Source organism: Nannobrachium achirus (assembly GCF_963921795.1).
Source record: "Nannobrachium achirus genome assembly, chromosome: 19".
NCBI classification, from domain to species: Eukaryota; Metazoa; Chordata; class Actinopteri; order Myctophiformes; family Myctophidae; genus Nannobrachium; species Nannobrachium achirus.
In genome coordinates this window covers 47,058,828-47,075,381 of record NC_137826.1, presented here as the reverse complement: position 1 = coordinate 47,075,381, position 16,554 = coordinate 47,058,828, and the positions used below count along the sequence as shown (strand labels likewise).

The window sequence follows — 16,554 nt, the reverse complement described above, 5'->3', positions numbered from 1 at the left end:
CGGCGGTGTTTTCCGGTTTTGCCAAGGAATACGGAGGTAGAGGAACATAGCGTTAGGGAGAACTCCACTAACCCTATGGACCAGAGCTAAACCTAACCCAAACCCTAACCCTTATACCTCAGTAAAACTATGCTTGAACCTAACCCTAACCCTAACCCTTAGTCGGAATAACACGTAGAAATAGCGAGAATTGCCACAGCAGAAAATGTACAGATCAGCAAAAAGCGAAAAGAAAAGAAAACAGCGTTTAAAACCACAGGGCAGGAAAAGGTGGTCATAACAAGGACATTCATAAGCTAGGGCAAACTGTAATGCAAGCAAAAAATATGATTTTTTTGCCTAGATTTTAAAATGTCCCTCAGGGCTCTATGCTAGTATAGTGTCTTCTCTGCTGTCTGTTGCTTGTTGAGCTGCTATTTTCAATGAAAGCTTTACCCACAATTTCGGATGCCGGGGTTTAAGTGGTTAAATTAACCTTACTGTGTATAATATAGGCTTCAGCAAATGGGAGTGGTTCTTAACTGATGAATTACGTGTTGCCAGAGGTTTTGCGGTACGTCCTTGGTGTGAAATCTTGTTTTCTTCTCAGTGTTGGAAGCCTTAAACCAGTGGTGTGAAGTAACTTAGTAGGTTTACTTAAGTACTGTACTTAAGTACAATTTTGAGGTATTTGTACTTGATTAATTCAAATTTCCAATACTTTTACTTCTACTCCACTACCTCTCGGGACGTACTAGCGCAATGCGCACATGCTATTGTTGCACATGCACTCACACTCGCACTCACACTCACACTCACACTCACACTCACACTCACACTCACACTCACACTCACACTCACACTCACTCACACACAAACACAAACACAAACACTTGTTGGTCACGCAGCAGCCATTTAATTTAACCACCTGTCTTAAAACCCTAAGTTGACCGGGATCTCCCTCCTCTATTAAACATTATTACTCTCCCTCTTTTCCCTCTACACCAAATCTCTTCACCGAAAATAGCCTGTCTACAAGCTCAGGACGGCTATAGGGTTCAATGTGGTGCGGTCCAAAAACGGAGGGGTACTGCACTGTACATGAGAAAAGTCCTACCCAGGTGCCAGCAGTCGTAACATTGACTGATTGTCCTTGTAACTGTGGTTTCCCTTCTCTTTATTTTCTCCTTATTCAGCGAGTGCAAAGAAAGGCTCCTTTCATGGCAGGGCTGAAAGAGCCCTCGCAAGAGGAAGTGGAAATCTGTGTTTAAACAGCTCGCAGCCAAAACAAAACAAGCCGCCAAAAGGAATCTCGTTTCATTTATATGAGCAGGAAATTGACCCGCTGCTGCGAGAGAGCGGCGGGTACGAGAGGAACGCTGTGCGTTGGAGGACAGAATTTTAATGGTTTTGTGGCAATAGGCTATATAAGCTACAGTCAGGGGTGTCGCACCAAATTCTGGGTCCTGCTGGGTACAAGGATTCACTGCGGGCCCCCCATGAATGTTCTTCATAGGGGGAGGGGGTTTAACCCATTTAGACTGAGAACGCGTTATTTTGTGCTTTAACTATTGAAAAATTGCAGATATACAAGCTCAAGTCTTTGAATATTTCAAATCCTTCTAAGGTTTTTTTTTTAAACCTATGTTTCTATATATGTCAGTGGTGCTCAAACTTTTTCATGTGAAGGACCCCCAAAATGATATGTATTTCGCCACAGACCCCCCCCATCTCAAAATATTCTGTTCCAGGGACCTCCCCCAGAAGCAAAATTTGAGTTACAAATGTTCGCCTAAAAAATACACATATTCAAAGACTTGCACACATTTTCACGACTTTTCAAAAATAGCAGATCTACAAACTCGCAGCGCGGCATTCGGTGCCGCGCTGTGAGCTTGTAGATCTGCTATTTGTCAATAGCTAAAGTATAAAATAATTAAGGCCCCTCCACCTTGGGCCCTGGTAACTCAGTCCCACTTTTCCCCCCTTGTGACGCCCCTTGAAGGACAGAATTGTAATGGTTTTGTGGCAATAGGCTAAAGCTACAGTGGCAGACCCGCATCCACTTAAAACAGAGTAGTGGTTTCAAAGGTGGGAGAAGAGGGGAGCCCTTGCATGCCACGGCACTGAGTCCGCACTGTGCCACGTAGCGGGCCATGCTTTGCATGACAATGCAGCGCCCGAAAGATGAGCACCGGCCCTGGGTCCGCGGGTGATGCTGTCATCGTCTCCCCTCTCGTATACTGGGCTCTATAGCTGAGAAGGGATCAGATATGGGCCAGAGTGGAGAGGAACTCCCCATGGCAGCCTAATGCAGGCTTTGACACGGACACAAAGAGAGGTTTTCATATGGTAAACACGGCCCCATGTCATTTCGTTCCCGACATGATAGGCACTCGGGCGAGGCCTGTTTAGAGACGAGGCGGCCATTGTTCTGTGCGAGTCTCTGCGGAGGATGGAGCCAGGCGAACAAAACGGCGACTAAGAAACAGTGACAGAAAGAGGACAGAGGTCCGTCTAAACGAGGTGCGGCCCCAGAGAATAACCCTAGCAGTCACTGCGCTCCTCCGTGAATGGACAGGACCCGCTCTCGGTTTCATGACCTTCTTTTGTTCACGGACAGTGGCCTTTGATTGTACCAAATGTACCACCAATACGGGAATACACCCCACAGGGCAGTGTTTTTTGTATACACTCTCTGAGTTACAGATCTGTAAGGGTCCGTTTGGTTCCTATACTCTGTAATTTATCTGGGGACCCCTTGGAACCACCCCCTCAAGGACCCCTGGGGATTCCCAGACCCCTCTTTGAGAATCACAGTCATGTATCACCAAAGTATAGGCCTACAAACTTTTTCGACATGTTTCAACAATAAATAAATACATAAATAAATAAATAAATAAATAAGCATTGCAAGCTTGTAGATTGACTATTTTCTCTACCTTGCAAACACTTTAATACAACGAAGTATAGGCTAATGCAGTGCAATGTTTCTCAAAGTGGATTCCAGGCACTCTGTGGGTTCCTTTTAGGGGGGTCTTTAATTGACTCATACAAGTCTGTAACTCTGACAGTGTACAAATAGAACCAAATGAACCCCCAATTTGGTTCCATTTGTACACTGTCAGAGTTAAGGAGAGACCTTGAAATGTAGAAGTTTGAGAATCACTGGGCTAATGTGTTTAGGCCTATTTGTGAAAAATCTATTTGCATCGCTGCTTTTGCTGGTGCCGTGGTCCTAATGGCATTATGGGTGTATGGCCTCACAGCTCTCACTGGCTCAGTTCACTTTGCAGTGTAGTGTGAAGCGGCTGGGACGAGGATTCTCCACATTTGAGGCCATCAGCAGGAAAAGAGTTCTCTCGGCCGGAGTGAGTTTGCTCAGGTGGGTCACTGGCAGTGGTGGGAAAAGTACTCACATGTTTTACTTAAGTACAAGTAAAAGAAGTGCGGAATTCAAAATGTACTTGAGTAAAAGTATGAATGCGTTGGCATCAAAATGTACTTAAAGTACCAAAAGTAAAAAACATTTTTTGAAAATAGCAGATCTATAAGCTCACAACGTGTCGCATCGCGACATAAAGCATAGATAGATATAGGGACTGCCCATAAGTCCGACATCTCATTAGCCCTACATTGGTCAGCAGGTTAGCATTCACCAGGTTCGCATTCACCAGCATCGGACTAATGGGATGTCGGAACAATGAAACATTTTTGACTCAGGGCACCCCTGGAACTAACCTTCTCAAGGTTAGTTACAGGGGTACAGGGGTTACAAGCTCACAACGCGGCACAACGTAACGCGTTCCGCGTTGTGAGCTTGTAGATCTGCTGTTTTTGGTGAAGAGAGTTGAGGCAGATGGAAAAAGAACTCAAGTACAGTGCAAATCAGGTCTGTTTTACTAAGCACAGAGGGTCAAAGTGGTTACACTGAAGTGATGTTGATGAATGAATTCCAGATATTATCAAAGTATTCTGAGGCACCCCTGGACTGGCATCATGGCACCCACTAATTGCGAAACCCTGCCTGTCCTAGGGAGGTCCTCTGGGCACGTCCCACTGGGAGGAGGCCAACGGCCAAATGATCTCCACCATGTTCACATCTCCATGCTGGCCTTAGAATGGCGCCTCAGGATTCCGTAGAGTTTGAGGTAGTTCATCTGACCTGGGAAAGGGAGCGATTGAAGATGGCTTGAAAAAAAAGGTAAAAGGTACAACAAGGTTTTTGCACTACAGTGACAATGCATGCTCCTTATAAACAGATGAATTTGGTATATTATATACACACACTGTATATTTATTTATCAAATAACTATCCTTATTTGCCCTGGGTGGAGTGATACAAGGACCAAGAGTGTGAAATTATAATAAAAATAGGGCCCTATAGGCCATAGACAGGCGAGAAGTAAGCAACCCCTCCCCTTACCTTAGCCCACCCCCTTGTTTCCCCTACCCTGTACATACAGTAGGCCTATATAGCGTTTTTATAGCTGCGATGATTTTATCACATTTTATTTTTTTTGCTCGCTATTTGTTATGTCCATGAATTGAATACCAAGGACTTCCAACGTAAAAGACCGTAAAAGGACTTATTTGGGATGTTCCTTTTAGGCAGGGTGTTTAACTCTACTTGTACTGTACTACATTTTTGGGAGAACAGTAAAATACTCAATCAATCAATCAGGCCTGGGGGGGCTAGCTGATGCCACCACTTTATTGCCACGACAGGTACAGGTGTAAAAAAGTAAGAATTATTTTTTCCTGCAAGCGCTAGGCCTATACAAGTTGAAATATCAAAATAGAGTGGTTAGTGACCCAGTTCCAGAAATAATCCAGATTTTTCAAACATTTCTAATAAAGCATGTTTGCTAATAATTTGCACATAAATCCCATGCATTAACTATTAGGAGCAGCGAAGAAGTGGTAATAACACAATGCCCAGCTAGCAATTCACCCTTTGTCAAGTCCCGCCCATTGTCCTGCCCCTCTCCACACCCATTGGTTGCTGTGTCTTGGTGGGACATTCAGTGGGACATTCCATCCACTGCCATGTTAATTCAGTTGCTTCATATTGTTATTCTGTGTGCTCAATTCTAATTTCAAACTTTGTTTCAGTCAATTGGAGCTGCTCAGTGGCAGTATAGTGAATCAGCATGTTTTTAAATGTTTTCATTTCTCCAAAAATTATGTTTTAGCTAATTCAACATAAAAAAGGCGGAACCAGGGCGGGACAAGGCAGATAGAGCCTGCTGGTTGGTCAGTTAGGGACCAACCAGGAGGCTAACAAAGGGTGAATTAGGGGTTAAGTGTCTTAATTGGGACCTTCTCATTCCCAGATGGCATCTTCACCCACTAACAAATGTAAGTCAATGAGGAGATAATTTCGGAAAATCAATTTCTGCAAAGTATTGAAGATATCCACCCAATATATTGAGTTTCATGGCAACCCAAACCTCTACCAAAGTGTCATTTAGCTTTAAGTGGGTCAAAGTCGCTCTGTGGTTAATTCCAGATGCAAACGCAATCTCACCAAAGAAGATATAATGCGGATAGGAAACCTAAGATACCAGTAATTTGGGGTGTCTAGTTTGGGTTTGGGTTTGGGTTGGCGTTTTCAGCACCCTCTGGTGGACAAATATTCACAGTGACATACAGTATATATACATAGGCTTTAGTCCTCCTGTACGGCTGTACATAGTATATACATTATCCTTCCAGTGGGATGAGATTTGCATAACTTAAAATATACTGTAACTAATGTTTAGATACATTTCTAATGTGAGATAAAAACTGATGCCAGGTATAAATGGGACAAACGTGCTGTCCAAACCAAGCATTATAAGTTACCACTGTCATCCTTATAGTTTCCTTTACAATCACTATTTAACCATATGAACCTTAGCACGCCTATTCTGGGCATATCAAAGGTGAATGTGCTGCAGAAAATAGCCAATGTGCAAGCTTTTAAAGAGATGTGTAGAGGGAAAAACTACTACGAATGCATTTGTTTGCCAGTGATTACCCTCCCCTGTGCCAATGGTGTGCCTATGGTTGCCTAATACCCTAATACAGTTCTCAACCTTTTCAGGCCGCGACCCCCCAAATAATCCTATTTTAAATGGGGACCCCCCCCCCCCCATCCTGACGAGCACTAACAGTAGAGGAATTACATTTTGTATAACATGGATCTATTGTTGCGAGGCGTTGTGAGCATGTAGATCGGCTATTTTCGCAATTTCTGCCTCTGATATTTGACAATTTGGCCAAATGTTTAATTTGTCATTTTAGAAATGTGCAGATATACTCTATAGTCTATGCACTTAAACTTTATGTTGTTTTGTTTACTGTTGAGGGAGAAAACAATGTTTCACATTAAGTTACTCATCTATTTGGGGACCCCCCCTGGGGGTCCCGACCCACAGGTTGAGAACCACGGCCCTAATACACCTGGTGTATTAGGCCATGTCTATTGGCACTAGAATAGAATAGAATAGAATTTCATATAGATAAAGCATTATATTTATAAATGTGATTTGTTATACTACTGAGGCTCTATCACAGCACGTGATGAAATAAAGGCTCACTCTCTCAAAATGTTTGACCTTCTTGTCCCACTCAATTCATAATAATAAAAATATGTGCTCGAATTAGACTGAAAGTCCATTCATTAAGCACTATTTTGTTGACAATTTTGTTTTACATCCATTATAGCCTAATAGCCTATTTTGAAAGGGAAAATTGTGGGCTTGTGTTTATTTATAAAGCAGAGAGACACATAAATAGTGCTGAAGTTTCTATGTAAAAAATCCCTTTACCCCACCATGTGACTCAATTTAGCCACTGACATTTTTTGCCTTTTTTTCCATGGCCCTTTGTGATTCTCATCTGTTTATTTTATTTCTGTGTCATTTCCCGTACATAGAGGACAACCTAAGTAGCCTAGGCTATAAAACGGATCCTCTTACCCCAATGAATGAATGCTTCAAATAGTTTGAGGATTGGCTACTGTGCTAACCTTAAACTGGTCAATAGTCATAGCCTACTAATCATACTACTTTTCCAGATGCTCATGATGGCCCAACCTAAAACTAGCCTATTCCAAGGCAGTCATTCAGAGGAAAGAGGAAAGTCTCACCCCCATTCGTTCCGGATGGGGACCCGTTTCGATGGGGGTAAATTTACTCGAATCAAATTTTTGTCTTAGGAATGTGACAAAAACCAAAAAAATATTATTGAACTCTACTCTCCATGGCATGAGTAATCAATAGAATAAAAAGTCATTTTGGGGGTGAACTACTCCTTTAAAGTACCAAAAGTAAAAGTACAAAATGTTTGAAAACAGCAGATCTTACATTAACTCAATGTATGTTTTATAACATTATATATGTTTTATCTGCAAAGTAACTAGTAATAACTAAAGTTTTCTGAGATATAGGCTAGTGGTGTAGAAGTAAAAGTATTGGAAATTGCAAACACTCAAGTGAAGTAGGCCTACAAATACCTCCAAATTGTGCTTTAGTACATTACTTTAGTACTGTAATTAGATCATTTCCACCACTGTTCACACCAGTGCCACTGGCTGTGCAGTGTGCTGTGTGCACTGTGTGCACTGTGTGCAGCGTGTGTGTGTGTGTGTGTGTGTGTGTGTGTGTGTGTGTGAGTGTGTGTGCAGCGTGTGTGTGTGTGTGTGTGTGTGTGTGTGTGTGTGTGTGTGTGTGTGTGTGTGTGTGTGTGTGTGTGTGTGTGTGTGTGTGTGTGTGTGCGTGCGTGCGTGCGTGCGTGCGTGCGTGTGCGTGTGTGTGTGTGTGTGTGTGTGGGGAGGCGGGGTGAAGCCATGTGGTCCCGCCCCCGCAGAAGAGGCAGTACAGAGCGGACAGCAGCAGCAGTCCACACCGCTCAGTGTCACCTCCACTCCACTCCACACATGACGGCAATGACGGGAGGTCGAGCCGCGACATGAGCCAATATCCACTGGATCTGCGCGCTGCTGCCCTGCTGCCAAAGTATGGAGAGAGAACAACGGTCCACTGTAGACTGCTGCTGCTGCTATTCCCCCGACTCAACGCTGCTGCGGTAAACTCCACTGCTTGTATGAACTGGGGGAGGATTATTATTGGACAGCACCACAAGTAGCAGGCGACCTAATATGCCATGTTTATTTAGTGATCGGCTGCATGCTTTTGGCTGTGATTGTAACAGACTCGTTCGCGCCCCGCCGCGGTGTTAAAGGAGAGCGCAGTCATGGAGCTGTGTGTTTTTCTTTTCCTCCTCACGCTGGACTGTGTTGATCCAATTGAGACATAATTATTAAGACACTGACGAGGGGAACGTGTTATTACATGCTGGCAACAATGGGCTAAACACTTACAACTTCTGTTTCGTATGTTGTAAAGGTTTTGTTTTGACACGGTTGCCCTCCATGGAGTATTTACTTGCAAAGGCTGTCATTTTGCTGTGGTGGTGCCAACGTTTCGCCGCTGGCTTCAGCCTGGAGATGGGGGTGTACGACATCGAGCGGAGCCGGGCGGCTAAGTGTGAACCCATAACCATCCCCATGTGCCAGGGCATCGGCTACAACATGACCCGGATGCCCAACTTCCTGAAGTACGAGAGCCAGGCGGAGGCCGGCGCCAAGCTGAACGAGTTCGCGCCGCTGGTGGAGTACGGCTGCGACGCGCACCTGCGCTTCTTCCTGTGCTCACTCTACGTGCCCATGTGCACGGACCAGGTGTCGGCCACCATCCCCGCCTGCCGGCCCATGTGCGAGCAGGCCCGCCAGCGCTGCCTGCCCATCATGGAGCACTTCAGCTTCAGCTGGCCCGACTCGCTGGACTGCGCCAAGCTGCCCATCAAGAACGACCCCAACTCGCTGTGCATTGAGGCGCCCGACAACGACACACACTCGCGCCCGGAGGCAAGGCGGGGCGAGGGCATGCTCCCGGTGGTTCCCCCCAGACCCCGGCAGCCCGGCGGCGGCGGCGGACCCAGACACGGCCCCGGCGCCGACCCGGCGCCGGCCCTGTGCGAGAACCCGGAGAAGTTCCAGTACGTGGAGAAGAGCCGCTCGTGCGCGCCCCGCTGCTCGGCCGCCGTGGACGTGCTGTGGTCGCGGCGGGACAAGGACTTCGCCTTCGTCTGGATGGCGGTGTGGTCGGCGCTCTGCTTCTTCAGCACCACCTTCACCGTGCTCACCTTCCTGCTGGAGCCGCGGCGCTTCCAGTACCCGGAGAGGCCCATCATCTTCCTCAGCATGTGCTACAACGTCTACTCGGTGGCCTTCATCATCCGCCTGGTCAGTGCACTTCAGTATGTTCAGAAAGGAAAGTTCGGAAACTTCAGAGTATAACAAAACAGAAAACACATGATTCCATTTGCAAAATCGCTAGGGGAATTTCGGACAGCTGCTGAAATTCACTTACTTTACACTATACTATAAAGGTTTTTTTTGCCTTTATAATATAGTGTATAGTAAGTGAATTTCAAAAATACCCCCAAAATTCTCCTTTAAGTAGCTTGTGAGGGGTCTAAATAGGGGTGTTTAATGATTCCCCACAAAACTATGGTTTAGTGATGACTGAGTCATCACTTTTCACAGTTTTGTGAGGGCTGTTTCTAGCCCAACTTAAAGGAATGTGTTTCATGGAAAAGAAATGCTTGCAATGATTTCAGAATAATTAAAAACCCCTAGCCTAGATTGACCCCTCACATGCTACTTAAAGCAGTGGTATTTTTTTCCTTTATAGTATGTGAATGGGACCCAAACTTTCAGCCGCTGTCAAAAATACCACTAGGGATTTTGCAAATAGAATCATGTTTTTTTCTGATTTGTTATACTCTTTCCAAGTTTTCCAAAAATGTACAGTTTTACAAATCCCCAGAAAATGTCAACTAAATTACACAAATGACTACACTAGGTGGCCGGCGCGGAGAACGTGGCGTGCGACCGCGGCGAGAACGGCGAGCTGTACGTGATCCAGGAAGGGCTGGAGTCCACGGGCTGCACGCTGGTCTTCCTCATCCTCTACTACTTCGGCATGGCCTCCTCCATGTGGTGGGTGGTGCTCACGCTCACCTGGTTCCTGGCCGCCGGCAAGAAGTGGGGCCACGAGGCCATCGAGGCGCACAGCAGCTACTTCCACATGACGGCCTGGGGGGTCCCGGCCGTCAAGACCGTCATCATCCTCACCATGAGGAAGGTACGCCCCGGCCGGCCTTGCCCTGATCCATATAGCGTTAGAAGTGAGTTCTCCTTGGGGGGTATGGTGGCGCAGTTGGTAGCACTGTCGCCACACAGCGAGAAGGTTCTGGGTTCAAATCAGGGACGTGCTGGCCATTGGGAAAAGCGGGACAGCTCCCGACCGGCCGGTCGGGAGCAGATCTACAAGCACACAACGATCTACAAGCACACAACGCCTCGCGGTGCGAGGCGTTGTGTGCTTGTAGATCGGCTGTTTTCACTAGTTTAAATCATTTTTAAAATGATAAATACAAAACAAACGGTTTTGGGCATACAAAGTTTCCACCCGACAACGACGAAATATAACTCATGTACAGTAATTGGCCCGCTCACAAATCTTTGAGTAGCAGCAGCGCTATAGAGAGAGAGATCTCTCTCTATAGCGCGCAATGAGGGCCTCCAACTCTTTTTCCCGGGCTGAATCGGGCCCAGCACATCCCTGGTTCGAATCCCGTTGGGGACGCTGTCGGCGCTGGGGCGTGTTATCTCCTCCGCGTCATCAGCGCCCACACCCTAGTTGGGGTTGACGAAAGGGCCTTTCTGTGTGGAGTTTGCATGTTCTCCCCGTGTCTCCTGGGGTAGATAGGCTCACAAAAACATGCGGTAATCCTGGTTTCTATAATGCCTCCCCCTGGCCAGCCGGGGCGCCCCAGGCATGGCAGAGAGAGAGAGCAGAACCAAGTTCTCCTCAACGCTATGTCACCGATGATCCCTTGCGCGCACAGCTGCCGGTAGCCCAGGGATGCTCAGCCTCTCGTCTGTAGTAAAAATACAAAAATAAGCTTTCGCTTCTTACCAAAACAAAGACGGTTCTAAGATGTTGAAGGCCTACTTTCCTTAGTGGGAACACTCAGAGCCCCCCCCCCCCCTTCCTCATGTCTGAAATACACTTTTTGTCCAGAAAAGAAAATTTGTCACTGGAGGTTTTAGCTACTCCACTGCGCCCATCTACATAACAGATCTTGTCAATAGAAAATTCCATTGACCAGAATTTGCTGGTCAATTTTGAAATATTGTCTTTTCTGGCAAAAAAAAAGTGTATTTTAGACGTGTGGTGGGGGGCTCAGAGTGTTCCCACTGAGGAAAGTAGGCTTTCAACTCCTTAAAGCCATCTTTGTTTTGGTGAGTAGTGATACAGTATTTCTTTACATTTTTACTACAGACGAGAGGGTGTGCACTGACTGCACAGCCTTTCCTGTGAGCGCAACATGTACTGTAGCACTAAGGAGAACTCCTACTAATGCTATGGACCAGAGCTAACCCCCTCCTTGCCACATTCCTTCTCTCTCAACGGATGCCAGCGACTGACCAAGATTTGGCTACCATGCAGACACGTCTTGGTCACTCATTATTAGCGATGGAGCTCGAAACAAGGTCCTGCTACAAACTCGATAACAAATGTATTGAGGGCCGGTATCAATAAGCTTTGGGCTTATCAAGCTCGATAAAAGATCAAGCATAGCGGCCCATGACGACATGTTTAAACAATCCAGACAAGAGCTGATTAATAAATTATGACAGTACTATCCATACTATAAAGCCATTTAAAGGACAACTTTGTTTTTTTACAACAAGGGTTCATATTTTAGATTGTAATTAGAGAAAAAAAAAGGTGATTAACTTAATGTGCAACATCTTTTTCTCACTCAACAGTAAACAAACAAACATAAAGTGTATAGAGGGTATCTGCACATTTCTAAAGTGACAATTTAAGGACATTTTAATACCTCTGAAATGACAAATTAAACATGGTCCAAATTGTCAAATATTAGAGGCGGATATTTTGAAAATAGCCGAACTACATTTAGATCGGCTATTTTCACAATAGAACCGTGTCATACAAAATGTACTGCCTCAACTCTACTCTCGTCAGGGTGGGGGCGGGGGTACCCTGTTCAAATATGATTATCTTGGGGGTCGCGGCCTGAAAAGGTCGGGAACTACCGTTCTAAATGCCTAACGTGTGCATTGTGGTTGTGAAGGTGGCGGGCAGTGAGCTGACGGGGCTGTGCTACGTGGGCAGCGCGGACACGGACGCGCTGACAGGCTTCGTGCTCATCCCGCTGTCCTGCTACCTGGTGGTGGGAACCTCCTTCATCCTCATGGGCTTCGTGGCGCTCTTCCACATCCGCAAGGTGACCAGGGCTGCATCTGTCCTGCATATTTTATCTAAGGCAGGGGTCTTCAATGTTTTCAGATGCAGGGACCCCCACAACCTGTTAATAGATTCCATGTTGTTTAATCTTTTGACAGCACAATCATCATCAGTATTTTGGATTCATGTCAATCTGTGTTTTCAGATATTTAACCACTTGAACCGTCAATGCTTATAAAACTTCACCTTTCACTCTGTACTTAGTCTGCTCTTTTTCCCCTCTACACCAAAGCTCTTTGCCGAAAATTGCCGATCTACAAGCTCACAACGCCTGTAAGCTTGTAGATCTGCTATTAGCCAAACATTTTCCACTTTTACTTTTGGTAATTTTAAGTACATTTTCATGCCAATACTTTGGTACTTTTACCCAAGTACATTTCAAATTCCAGACTTTTACTTATAACAGAGTATTTCTACATTGCAGTATTGACATTTAAAATGTGATAACTTTTTTCCACCACTGCCCGAAAGGTGATGAAGACGGGCGGCACCAACACGGAGAAGCTGGAGAAGCTCATGGTGAAGATCGGCGTCTTCTCCCTGCTGCACACCATGCCGGCGGCCTGCGTCATCATCTGCCTGGTGTACGAGCGCCTCAACGCCGCCCACTGGAGGCTGCGCGCGCTGCGCGGCACCTGCACCTCCTTCCCCGGGCGCCGCGGCGGCGAGGACTGCTCGCTGGAGGCCTCGGTGCCCACCGTGGCCGTGTTCATGCTGAAGATCTTCATGTCGCTGGTGGTGGGCATCACCAGCGGCGTCTGGGTGTGGAGCTCCAAGACGCTGCAGACCTGGCAGGGCCTGTGCGGCAAGAAGCTGGCGGCGCGGAGGACTAGTAGCGGGAAAGCGTGCGGCGGCGGCGGCGGAGGCCCTCACTGCCATTACAAGGCCCCCCCGGCGGCCGCGGCGCTTTCCAAAGCAGAGCCCTCCTGTCCGGAGAGCCCTGTTGCACGCGTGTGAAACGCCACTGTGGAGGAAATCTGATCAATTAATGAGTCAACGAGGAGACAAGACAATGTATTAGTTGGCGGTGGTCAAGATCGATGTAACATGGTATCATGGACAGAAGTACATTTAACACTCAAGCCAGTGCTAAAGTAGTTCTGCCCATGGTACCATGTTTTTGCGACCGAAGGTCGCTGACTCGCTGTATACCATGAGAAATGTCGCAGCTTGTCCGTCCCTCTGTACAGGAAGTGATGTCACTTGACATCACCTGACATCACCTCATCAAAGATCAAACCCTGGATATCCATACTGTGTCTGTCTGTCAGTCAGTCAGTACACATGTTTACAGTATATGGGTTGGTTCCCTTGTCACTGTGACATCACAGGTGATATCATAGGTGACATCACCTATGTAAAAGTCCATAAATGGTATACCTTTTACGCCCATATATGAAGATTGTTGATTGATCAGAATTCCTCCACACAACCCTATGTGTGACTCATTCAGAGTCTATGTATGGCAGGTGCTGACATTTCTAATAGGGCCTTTTGGTGGAAATATCGAAAATAGCAGACCTCCTAGCATTCAAGTTCAGGAGAGTTTGGACAAGGCAATTCTCTTGACTGCTGCCTTCAGGTATGGCGTGGAAAGAGTGCATTTGCATTTCTTTCACCATAGTAAAAACTGCTTTCATGGTCTGGAGAGAGGGCAAAGGGGCAGGAGTTCAAGCCCCCTTGGATGTCTATGTGTGCACGTGCCTGGTCTGGACTATCTGTCACAGGGACCGAACGAGATGATTATATTTTTAAAAATTGTTACTGTGCGGTTCTGTAGGATCCTTCCGTCTGGAAATGGGTTTGTGAGAGTGTGTGTTTGTGTGTGTGTATGTTTGTGTGTGTGTGTGTGTGTGTTTCGGGGGCTAATCTCCCAAACCGCTGGACCGATAAGCGCCTCATTTCCTTTTTCTTTCCCCCTTTTTGTTCCTCACATAACTTACATTTCATAATGGAAGCCGAAGGCAGTCGGATCGCCCAAATATGTTGGCGTTGAGGCGTACTGTATACGTCATCATAGATGACTGACATCATAGACTTACATGAAGTCTGAGATCATTAGAAAACATACTATCTGTGACATACCTGATGAGCGTTATGACTTTTCCATTTCAAGGACCCCCGTTTGATATGCATTAAGCCACGGACCACCATTTTGATACCTGTCAACTATTGCTATTACAATTGACATTTTAGGTTTTAGCTTTTAGTCCAGAGCCATTTACAGTAAGCAAGGGCAGGACATTTCAGCACAAGGTAATGCATCGAATGCATGGAAATAATAATCTAAAGCAGGGGTCTTCAACAGGGGGTCCGGGACCCCTAAGGGGTCCTCAGAGTTACTACAGGGTGGTCCTCCAAATCTTTGTGTGATAGAAACTTTTTTTCTCCTTTTTTATATTAACCACTTGAACACTAGCGTTTAGAACTTTGGCCAAAAATAGCCGATCTACAAGCTCACAACGCCTCGCGCTGCGAGGTTTGGTGTCGAGTGGAACTAATGGACAAAGAACAGAGTGAAAGGTCAAGTTTCAACGGTTCAAGTGGTTAAATATCTGAAAACACAAATTGACATGAATCCAAAATACACTGATGATCATGCTGTCAAACAATGAAATTACAGTATATGGAATCTATGAAAAGGTTGTGGGGGTCCCTGCTTCATCTCTCTCTCAACTAAGGGGTCCGTGGTCTGAAAACGTTGAAGACCCCTGGTCTACAGTCGTAGGTAAACCAAGAACAAGTCATCAGTCTAACAGTAGAATAACCAAAGAAAGTATAAGCTGTACATGAAACTATACACAATATAGGATGCCAGGTCAACAATGACCTAGGGATGGGACGATAAGCGATATTATCGTTTATCGTGATAAAAAAAACAATATCATGATAAATTAAATCTCCACGAAACGATTATCGTGAGTGTTTTTGAGCGGTGGGCGTGCTCTGACATCTGGCTTCACTGTGATGTCACGCTAACAGAATCCATTTTATGCCCATATATGGAGTTCCCTGATGTCATCAATATTAAGCCCCTATCTAACAGGACATCATATGGGACTGCCCATATATGGAGGCCACATCGGCCACATACCACACTAACGGAATCCATATATGGCCAAGACAGTCCATATCTGTGTAGTTCTACAGACAGGGATCTCCATGTATGGGCATAAAAGGGTATGATGTCAGATGTCATAGACATCATAGGACTTTCACATAACGAATAACTGAGTAAGCATGTTTGGGCTCTCACAGCATATCTCCATATACAACACATGGATCTCCATATATGGGTACCAGGGGTTTCCATATATGGGTAACCGGTCCGATATACATCACTGGCCAGATGGCCAAGACATGGCGCGACCTCGCTTGTCGCCCTGAGGCGTCTTACCAGTATGACATACTATTCTATTGGACATGGATGATACTTTATATTATACGGGCTGAACATTTCAAAAGGTGCCTTTTGTCTAGTACCACAGGGCGCTAGAGTGGACGATGTCCATTTCATTGGTTGAACCCTCCCAAAATACAGCCATACGTGGCTGATGATGACGATAAACACACTGAGCTGAAATGAAGAGGAGAGCTTACAGTAGCCTATATCAGTGGTTCTCAACCTTTTCAGGTCGCGACCAGCCAAAATAATCATATTTCAACTGGGGAACCCTACCCTGACGAGCACTAGTTGAGGCATTACATTTTGTATAACACGGTTCTATTCTGAAAATAGCAGATCTACATGCTCACAACGCCTCGTGTCGCGAGGCGTTGTGAGCAGGTAGATCTGCTATTTTCACAATTTCTGCCTCTAATATTTGACAATTTGGTCAATGTTTAATTTGTCATTTCAGAGGTATTAAAAAGTCCTTAAATTGTCACTTTAGAAACGTGCAGATACTACACACTTAAACGTTATGCTGGTTTGTTTACTGTTGAGTGAGAAAACAATATTGCACATTAAGTTAATCATCTGGGGACCCCCCCTAAATAACGTGGGGACCCCACTGGGGGTCCCGACCCACAGGTTGAGAACCACTGGCCTATATCGATGGATGGATGGTGTCTCAGGGTTATTTCCACGTCCTTTTTATTTATTGTTTGGAAATACTTTTGACTGAATTATATTTTATATTATAAACTGTAAATATATATATATATTGTTGGGTTGTTGTTG

General features: G+C 45.6%; 1 protein-coding gene across 1 annotated transcript; it reads left to right on the top strand.

Annotated features, from left to right (window-relative positions):
* Nucleotides 1–7,946: 7,946 nt before the first annotated feature.
* LOC308304877 (frizzled-9-like) lies at nt 7,947–13,328 on the top strand (the record flags this gene model as incomplete). The annotated part of the gene is made up of 4 exons (XM_080749505.1): nt 7,947–9,271; nt 9,894–10,175; nt 12,199–12,351; nt 12,843–13,328. Exons 1-4 carry the CDS (start codon nt 8,399–8,401, stop codon nt 13,326–13,328), a joined length of 1,794 nt encoding a protein of 597 aa, XP_080605631.1. The 5' UTR covers nt 7,947–8,398.
* Nucleotides 13,329–16,554: the final 3,226 nt, after the last annotated feature.